The 10,385-nt window shown below is 41.6% G+C and overlaps 1 protein-coding gene across 6 annotated transcripts in view; it reads left to right on the top strand.

Moving 5' to 3' along the window:
• KLF12 (Kruppel like factor 12) overlaps nucleotides 1-10,385 on the top strand; it is a 443,110-nt gene that overhangs the window by 282,362 nt on the left and 150,363 nt on the right. For 5 of the 6 annotated variants that reach the window (XM_019524876.1, XM_019524878.1, XM_019524874.1 and 2 more), the window contains one exon: nucleotides 5,311-5,400. The exons of the other annotated variant lie outside the window; for it this stretch is intronic. In XM_019524876.1, the coding sequence (XP_019380421.1) occupies nucleotides 5,311-5,400 (90 nt within the window). The remainder of the gene's footprint in view (nucleotides 1-5,310; nucleotides 5,401-10,385) is intronic. 6 annotated transcript variants of the gene reach the window in all.

Below are 10,385 nucleotides of genomic sequence, written 5' to 3'. Positions count from 1 at the left end.
TGGGGGGGTGCAGGACTTGGGGAGGGAGGTGGGGGGGGATGTGGGCATGGTACCCCCCCACCCAAGTTGGGCAGCTTCTCCCAGCCCCAATCCCTCCCTCTCCCACACCCCTTCCCTCTACTCTCTGCCTACTACAACAGACTTACCAGCTGGAGGCAGTTGTGTCCAGCGTAGTGAGGACTGCTGCCTGTTTAGCATATGGCCGAATCTACAAAGCAGCGCTGAATATTTTCTGAATCAATTCAGAGGCTTCTGATTCAATTCTGACCTTTTAATTGGTCTCCCAATTTGATTTGGATTTGGAGATTTGTCCGCCGAATCGGCCCGAATCTCCTCCAAATTAATTTGGCTGCTGAAGCTTCGCACAGCCCTATTGCACATCTCTCCCTAATGTCATTCCAAACTGTCCTTCTATAGTGACCTGTCTGTTCCCCTCCATTTCTTCTATTAATTCTTCCCATGAACCCTAAAATATGGCTTTTTTTCTCTAATCAGACTGCCTTGATTTCTAACAGCCACTAAGTCAAAAGGACACTTCTCTATTCATATTCTGCTTGAATTGTCTGTTCAACACAATCAATCATTAAATCCTCCTCTGCTTTTCTCCTATCTTCTCTTTTTGCTTTCTTGGCTCTCTTCCTTATAGCAGTATCTCCTTCCTCTCATCTCCCTTTCTCTCGTTATTAGTACTTCTTACTGATCTGTACGGTCATGCCCTCTTCTTCCACTATTATTTTGCTTCTCAGTGATATCATCTTGTTCCAGTGCTTTCATTCACATCTCCTATTCAGATGGTTCCCAGATGATCTTTTTTCCCCAAACTCTGCTTTCTTCTGAGTTCCCATCATACATACAGTTTCTCAAACACCTTACACAGTAACCCAAATCCTTTCTAAGGACCAAGTATAAGTAAGGACATATTTTATGTGTACAACAACTGCATGAGCATGTGTATATGCATATGTATGCATTTGTGTGCACACATATACAAACCCCATTTGAAAAACAATTTTAAATTCCAATTTTGATCTTTATTGTGTAAGTAAATGGTTCAACACTTTTTCTTATTCATTTGACTGCTTACTGCCCAGTACACTGAAATTTGAAAATATCTAGAGTATCTGAATGAAGCTATTTTTTTCATTTCCTCATCTACTACATTAGGAGCTGCCACACTGCAAGCATTAATGCAGCATATTTAGACATTGCATCTGTTTTAATTTTAAAGCCACCATTTTTTGCTTTCACACTGTTCTTTCATGGTCATAGAGTAATTAACAAAGAAGAAAAGCTGATCCTGAGCACCTTCAATTCTAGTTACAATTAAGGGGAGCTGAGGATGCCCAACACTTTCTAGGTCAGCAGTTTGCTGAATCAGCCCCAGTCATGCTGAATACCTTCCACTGGTGTTGCTTTCACATATTGTTATGGAATGAGTTACTAATAAACAGTTTCAGAAAACATTTTTTTGTTTTTTTTTTAAAGGTTGCCTTAATAAAACTGCTTTAAAATATAAGATGATACCTTGAAAAACTGAGTGTCCTACCAGTGCCTGTGTACACACATTCAAATGATCTGGGGAAATTTTCCTGGGTTTTTTTTTCTGGCAGAAAAACTTACCTGCAGATGCCTGAACATGTATTTGAATCCTGAGCCCCTGAAGAGCAGAGAGCTTGCAGGTGATGCTGTGCAGCCAGGAGCCCCTAGTGCACACATCTCAGCATGCTCTTCAGGCTCCCTCAGTCTGCCCAGAGACAGATGGCATCAGTGGCTGACCCAGACTGCTTAGGCTTAGCTTGTCTCCCAGCTGCATAATGTGGGGCTTGTGAAAGGGTCCAGGGGTGGGCAATTATTTTGGGTGGAGGGCCACTTACTGTGTTTTGGCAAACAATCAAGGACCTCGTGACAGGCAGCCAGGGGAAGATAAATATAAATTTTCTAGATTTTTTTAGGGGCTCCGCAAGCTAGATAGAATGGCCTGGCAGGCCACATCCAGCCCATGGGCCTCATTTTGACCACCCTTGGGTTATGCTCTGCTCGCTGCTTGGCTGGAGCAGCAGTCAAGCAAGCGACACACTTTGGGATGGGCAGGAAGAAAGCACTCTGCAATGCTGAAGAACTGTGCTGTGGCTTCTCTCAGAAGAGAATATATACAGTCAGTTAGGAGAAACTAACCCTGGTTGTTGTCAGGAACAAACAGTCTCCCAGGAGAAACTAAATGTCTATATGTGGCCACTGTTAACACAGAGAGAAATAGATCAGCTTATGGCACAACTATCATACTTTTTTTTATGTAGATATATTATTTATTCAAATACAAGATGAGATTCCCCCACCCATTGGCATATTGAAAAAAGCCCCATGTCTTATAATCACATACAAGGAAATCTCCATAATAATTGTCTATTATTAAACTGCTGCTAAAAGCAGCATGTGCTCAGTAATGGAAACCAACTATGAAGTTGATTATATGCAGCCAAAATTGAGCATGACTATAAAACACATGACCCACATTGAGCAAGAATGCTGATGAGAACATTTTTTTTTGTGTGACCCTTAAAAAAAATGGGTGTGTGTTCCCTCCTCAAGGAGCTGGCACTGGGCCTGGTATATGCACTGCAATACCAGATGCACTTGGAGGGCCAAAACAAGCCCTGACACCCTCTCCTTCATGCCAAAAATGCCACGTTTTATCTTAGCCAGAAAGACCAAGATGCTGATGGGAACATACCACAAGGATATAAGTTAGTGCAATCTATATGAATAAGATATATGGTAGTGCTCATTAAGCACAGCCCCCCTCACCACCCTTTTTCAAGTCATAGTGAGAAACTGCAGCAGCCTGTCTTTTGAATTACTCTTCACTTCCACAACTGAACCATTTCCAATAATTCCTGTTTCTTCACCAGCCTTAAAAGTCTGGCAAACATCATGAAACAGTGCCCCAAACAGTTCACACAGAATCCCTGCGCCTCATCTGCATATAAATTTTGAAGCATCCCAGAACTTGTGACAAGAACACCCAGTTCCAATCATGAGTGGGGGTAAATTAGCACATGAATCCTTTGTTGGGGTATCTGGAGTACACACACACAATGAGCAGAGCTGACCTGTGGGTGATCATGCCTTGAAATGCTGTTGACTCTGGTGCGGCCCAGCCCAATTTAACTGTGTGGTAAATCATGAGCCTTTGGCTTTGGACTAATATCATGCATAGCTTGTATTATATAGAAAGTAGGTGCCAAAGTGCTGCTCAAAAGTGTGTTATGGAGCACCTGTGATAAAGCTTGCAGCAGTTCCAAAAAAAGGTAACATGCATCAATTCTAGATGAACTAAGTCTATATGGATACTATATGCAAATTGCTACAGTCATGTTTAATTTCAAGGTTATTGTTTTCAAATTTGCACATCACTTCCAAATGCTCAGGGGGTGCATCCCCATGAGTGGAATGCCCCCACACCTCTATTCAAATCAGCTGGTATCTGGCATGCAGCAAGGTGTCTTGGGTAGGATAGGAATGGCTGGGGCCAGCATTTGGGCTGGCCCCAGCAGCCTTACCTGAGATTCTGGGGGCCTCCTGGAGCTGCAGCAGTGGTGACCTGGGCATGTGGAGCCTGGCTGGCAGCTGGAGCATGCCTCTGGCTGTCCAGGCTCTGGTTTTGGGCATCACACACTGCCACCATGTTCACCGCCTCACTTTTTCTGGTGCGGATTTTTTTTAAAAAACCCACAACACTGCAAATCAGCAGTGCAGCAAATGCCTGTATGTACAGTGTGTGAGGTTTGCAGCACATGCAGTTTGCAGCACTGCAGACAGTCTGCAGCACTGCAAACCACACGTGTGCACTCGTGGGGATGTGCCCAGGGAGGGCAGGGTCTGACTGTAAGAAGAGTGGGAAGAGGCTTTCAGAGGAAAAAGTTGGGGGGGGGGGGACAGGCAGCAGACAGCAAAGGGGCTACCTAACCCCCCAGATTTCTTTTCCTGCCTGTAGCAGTGGGAAGGGGCCAAATTCAAGACAAACCTCCAATAATTAGAGGATTCTATACCTAGAAAATTATAACAAATTTATAAATTTTCTGTATATAAAATCTAATTATCAGGGGGTCTTCTTATATAATCAGGGTCTGATTTGAGGCTTTCTATTTGTGTAAATATGGTAATAAAAACATATAGGTGATTTCATTTCTAATAGGTCCCTGTCCCACAGCCTGTGTTCAGACAACACTGTCTGTATTTCAATCAAAGTTGTACCTCAGTGAGCATCGGAGGATTAGGCTTACTACTTTGTAGTTTAGCTGCAACTTTGACAAATGTTTTCTGCATGGTAAAAGATAACTACCAATTACTGCTCTGTATTGAAGTGTTCCAGCATGCTAAAGACATATGAAAGACTCGAATAACATTTTTTTTTCAATTTAGTATTAGTGCACATTTCTAAAAGGTGTAATTAAAGTTACTATGGGTAATATAACACTGACAGATAAAGCTTCCTGACACTTTTTTATTAAAACCATGTCTTTAGTTGCTGAGAATTTTGCTATACATTTATCATTAGACTGAAATTTTCCATTCTACATGTCTGCCTCAGGCTGACTTGTCTGAGGAAAGTTCCGGCTAAAACTATTTAGCTGTTTCATAAAATTAGGTTAACAAAAAATACATTGTTGTTATCACATTCAAACAATATGTGTGTTTGTAATTGTTTTGTGGAGAAACCCTAGAATCTCCACCCTTTGGAGCATGGACTTGAAATTTGGTGAGGTAGGTCACCCTGAGCAGGGCTGTGCCTTTTGCCATTCCAGTTGAAATGTGCATAATTTTTGGCCAAGTTATGAGCCTCCAAAAAAGTGTCCGTTCATACACACTTAGCAGACACCTTTTGTAAGTCACTAGATACGTTTTTCAAAGATCACATTTGAATAAGTCTCCTCCATTCCTTCATTGCTCCTATACCCAAGTGGGACTGTACATGCATCGCCCCCACAGAGTAAAATGAGCATGCTCCAGCAAAGGTCTGCAACCCTGAGCAGGCGTCTCCCTGCAATTGCACTGGCAACAGCAGCTGTGTTGCTGGGGAGAAGAATTTAAAATGGGGAGATGATGGGTAAATCTATGTCGAAGCAACAGTGTGCCCCAAACAGGACATTCCCAGTTAGTCTCTGTCCACCCTTTCCCAGTCACACCTCCCAAACCAGGAAACATGCTTGTGGGGAGGCTTCTCTGGTTTGTCTTTCTGTAGCCACTGTATAGAGTCTTTAATACATTGACTGAGAAGGGTTAAACATGACTTATTTCCTCTTTTTTCAGCTGGTACACTGGCAGACTTGGTGGGGAAAGAAGCTGATTTGAATAGAGAAACTGGCTGGGGAGAAGGAGAGAAAAAAGAAATACAAGAAGGTAGGATCTCAGCCTAGGGTAATGGAAGTTGAATGCTGGGAGGGAAGAAAAGATGTGGGAATATAGTAGAGCAAGAGCAAGGTGAAGAAGGAGCTGTGGACAGGGAAAAGATGGGGGAAGATGAGAGGGATGGGGCAAGAGGAGAGAGCAGAAAGGCATTTCAGAGTGCATACTGGCAGGGGTTGCAAAGAGGTTGATGGAGACATGAACAAAATGTTCTGTAACTGTTAAGGTACATTCCTCTATAAAACATCCTCTTTATCTGTTTCTTTGTTCCTGAGTGTCACCATTTCTATCCTATTAGCCAAATACCTGTTAAAACTACCAGCAAATTATATGTCTCCATGAACCTCTAGTGGCAAGTCTACTTAGAAAATAACAGCCTTCTGTTGCTATCACTTACTCCATTACCTTCTAGAGTCCTGTATAGTTGTTCTTCCTTATTGATAACCCATAGAAAGTCAAAATACTTACATGCAATGGCAGTAATATTCTTTCAGTGTTTACTTTTAAACAATTAGGAAAATGCATCCAAAAACCTCTGCTAAGAAAAAAAGCCCTTATGTTAAGAAAAAGTTGCAAAGTTAAGTCCTCAGAAGATAGGCATGCCAAATTTACATTGGCTTGTACAACCCTCTTGAGCCCCTTTCTATATATCCATTGTGATACTGCCTTAATTACAAGATCATCAATAATTTGATATAGTTATGCATACATAGGTTTCACATAGATCTGGCAGAGATGCCTGTAATACAGCTCTTTATATCGCACAAGGAGCATGTATAAGACATAAATATAACTTATATACTAGTACATTTGAAAAGTCATCTTTTAGCTGTTCACCAGTATGTAAAATGTTACCCATTTAAGCTACTAAAGATATCTATTAAAAATGTAAGTTTGAGCAGAATCATTAGAACTTAAAATGAGAAATAATGCTAGATTACTGTACCACTGCTAAATTGACACAAGATAGCTTTAACCTCTGCTCACTCTCAAGGTGCACTGTAGAGCAGGGGTGTTCAACCCCTGGTCTGCAAGCCAGATCCAGCCTGCAGAGTCATGTGATCCTGCCCACAGGCTCCTCAAGGGTCCAGAAATTTGGCAGCAGGGCAGTGGTAGCAGTTAATATTTTCAGCACTCCCCTATCACCAAATTTCCATGCTCTGTGGTCCAGGTGACATAGTTCAGCACATAAGATCCCACTGACATGCAAGGCCAGGACTTGGGGCAGTGGGGTCTGAGTGCAAGTGTGAACAGCTGTGGGTTGAGGCTGTGGGACCCAATCCAACACACATGGCCTGGGACAGTGGCACCCACTCTGAGGCCTCATCTGATGCATGCCTGATCAAGCCCCTGGATTGAATCTGGCCTGTGGACCCACCCCCACCCTTCCTCCAATACACAGGACTAAAAAGTTGGGCACCACTACTCTAAAGGGGCCTTTATTAACTTACATTTTATGCTTTAAAGTTAGAAATGTAACACTAAGTGCTGTTTAATTTGTATCATGACTCCCAGGCTTAGGTGTCATAGAGTTACATATGTAAACCATGCAATATTAGGGAGGCTTGGTTAGAAAGAGTTGCAGGTGGCGGTTAACTACACTATTACTTCTGACCTGATTTTTAACAAGTTGCATCTTGTTTGCATGTCTGTGTGCTCCTTTTAGATGTACGCAAAAACCTGTTGCAGTGGAACACATTCTACCTGGGCTTTATGTTCCTCCTTTCCTCAATGTCTGAAATGTCTGCAAACTGACTACACTTTCTGCTTTATTGGACAGAACCATAAGTGATTATCAGGGATCCTGGTTTTCTCTGATTTAAAAAAAATCCCCAATTTTGGTTTTAAAAAAGTAACCCAAAATCAATATTTTCTGTTATTAAACTGAAACACCACTAGTAGACAGGTAGATATATAGATGTATAGGTCTATAGATCTACAGATCTATCTATATATCTCCATTTTAATCTTGGAGAAATGTGGATTTTGGGTTCTTTTTTTAAATCCCAAAACTGGGGATTTTTTTTTTTTATCAGAGAAAACCAGGATCCCTGGTGATTATGGGAAAGGAGTAACGAATATCAGGAACTACCTGAAGAGAGAGAGAGGCAGAAAGAGAAGAGGCTTGTGTTCTTGGGTGAAGCTTACACTATTGTAGATGTCTCGTTTATTTAAGAACCTTGGGAGATAGCACTTCTGCCAAAAATCAAACGCCTCAAGTGTTGGTAGGCTGAAATATGCTTTCTTACTATGCAGTTGGGAAGGAGGTGAGTTTTAAGAAGAGCAGAATAAAATTACTTTGTATGAGTATCAGGAGACCTACAGAATGTGAATTTCTAGTTAAATTTGCAAATAAGTGCTGAACAATTGCTAATGTCTAGGTCATGGTTGGGAACCTGTGGTACGTGTAGCTTCTGTATGTGACTTGTGGCAGACCAGCGAGGGGATAGGAAGCTCAGTGGCAGTTAGGGCAGGGGGCAGAGAATAGCAACAGATAGGACAAGGAGCACAGACCAGAAGCAGAAAACAAGCAACAGATCAGACAGGGAGCACAGGGAAGGGAGCAGAAAATGCAGTAGCTGATTAGACGGAGGAAGGAGATTGAAGTTGCATTTGGGGAGGATGTGGGCTAATTTGTGGCATGCTTGCTAAAAAACATTGGCCCTTACTAGTCTAGGTCCTATTAAAATATTTTGACTGCTTAAAAGTATGCATTTTGTTCTTGTATTGGTCATTTATTTAGTGGCATCAGTGTGTTTGATACTGTTTACATAGTCTGCAGATAAAGTGGTAACAGAGTTCTCATCCTCATGCTCACCCTCTCACATCTCAATCGGAAGCATGAAGATGGTGGTTTTTCTCCATGCTTGAGCCTGTCTGAGTCTAGAGTCGCTACTACTAGAAATAAAAGGGAGAAAAACATTGTTTAGGTCTTGTAAGTCTCCATTTCCATACAGACCAGCAGCTAGAGACAAGAATGAGGGAGCTAGAGTAGATACAAATACATATAGATAGACTCATTCAGAAATAGACCAACTCTGTACTTTTCTATAAAGTGTAAGGAGGTCTACTTTGGCATGCCCTGAGCCTTTAGTAAGGCATTCTACTGTTGCCTGCTTTATGCACTCTGCACTCTCATGTATTGGTCCCTAATTCATATCTCCAACACAAATGAGCAAATTTAAGGTTTAATTCTTAGTCTGTTGCAAGGGGCGCCACTGCTAGCTGTCCCCAGGGAACCAAATGTCCACACCATGTGTGGACGTGGCATATGTGTTTCTCTTTATCATTGGGAATTAACTACTGCAACTTTTGGGGGATCCAAAATAATCAAGGACCTACAGATTCTTGAGGCATGTTACTTGAAGACTTGTACTGTTTTATAGAACTTGTGCAATATGTTGTTCAAATTAGTCTCTAAATATATTCTGCTCTAGTTGTTTTCCCTGGTTTGTTTTATGTTTAGTAATGGCATGTTTGCATATTAAATGCTTGGCGTGATTTACATCTTAATAGCTCTGGTAGTTCAGTATTGTGTACATGAGAGAGAACTTTATGACATTCAGATAATTTAAAATGAGAAAAGTCCTTTGTTTAAAAAGCACAGTGTTACATGTCTATATATGCAAACATAGGAGAGAGAGATACTTAAATATGTGCATACATTATAAACACACATTTACTCACACCTTCTATGTATGTATATACAGCTATTAATTCCACGTGTTTATGGCAAATTATTTTACTTGTGAAATTATTTTTGAATAATGCCTTTGATTGGACAATGGCAATTAATATCCTAATGGTAGATTAGTTACACTATATATGCAGACACCAATTCCCATTCACCATGAACCTGAGCTATATCTAGTGCAGTTAACTGCTCAAGCCACATAGTCTCATAAAATCTCAATAAAATCTGAAAACTGTGGAGTATGGGTAATCTTGCTATAAATTGTAATAAAACATACCCCTGTAGACTCTATATTCTGACCATTAAGTTCATGGATACTGCTGCTTTGTACATAAAATTTTATGAAATAAATCGACCAATTCTGCTGCCCTTACCAGACAGCAAGCTGTTTTGATTTAAAATCTGATTGGTGTTCTTGGAGCATTTTCTAAAGCATAAACTGCTGATAATGAACTTTAAATAAAAAGAAAAATGCCCTAAATGTGCTCCCCATAGTAAGTACCTACTTATGAAGGGAAAAAAATTAATGATATCTTTCCACAATTAAGTACATTTGCTGTGTCTGTAAAGCAAGGCTTTGGTTTCCCAGCACAGCTGTCCAAAAAAGTATTAAGTAAATCTGAGCACAATATCTAATCTCAAAGGGCTTCATTTGAGATGCTTCAGGTGCTTCTGTATCTGGATGTGCTGCTTCTACTGTTCGAAATATGTAGCAAAATATATGACATTCTCCTTCAGTATTTCCCTGCCTAGGGATGCTGGTTTCCTAGTCACTGTAAACCTGTCAAGAATAGGGATATTCAGAAATGGTTTGTACCAAATAGCTATTGGGGATGACCTAATCAGCGACCTAGTGATCGATGGGAAGCTGGGTGACAGCAACCACGAGCTGATCACCTTCACCATCCGCCGTAAAGCTGGCAAGTCAGTCAGCAACACTGAAGTCCTTGACTTCAGAAAAGCCGACTTTAACAAGCTCAGGAGGCTGGTCAGTGAGACCCTAAGGGAGCATGACCCCAGGGAGAGGGGAGTTCAAGAAGAGTGGTTGCTCCTCAAGGAAGCGATCCTCAATGCACAGGCTAATCCCATTCCATCTCAGAGGAAAGGCAGCAAGAGGACACAGCAGCCCCCCCAGCTCTCCAGGGACCTAGCAGACCTCCTGAGGCTAAAAAGAAAGGCCTACAAAGGATGGAGGATGGGAATCACCTCCAAGGAGGATTATTCTGCACTGGTCCGGTCCTGCAGGGAGCAAACCAGGAAAGCCAAGGCTGCAACTGAACTCCAA

The sequence above is a fragment of the Gavialis gangeticus genome, unplaced genomic scaffold (assembly GCF_001723915.1).
Source record: "Gavialis gangeticus isolate Ggan-Ray unplaced genomic scaffold, GavGan_comp1, whole genome shotgun sequence".
Lineage (NCBI taxonomy): Eukaryota > Metazoa > Chordata > Crocodylia > Gavialidae > Gavialis > Gavialis gangeticus.
Note: the sequence above shows the minus strand (reverse complement) of the source record. Positions and strands in the feature narration are given on the sequence as shown.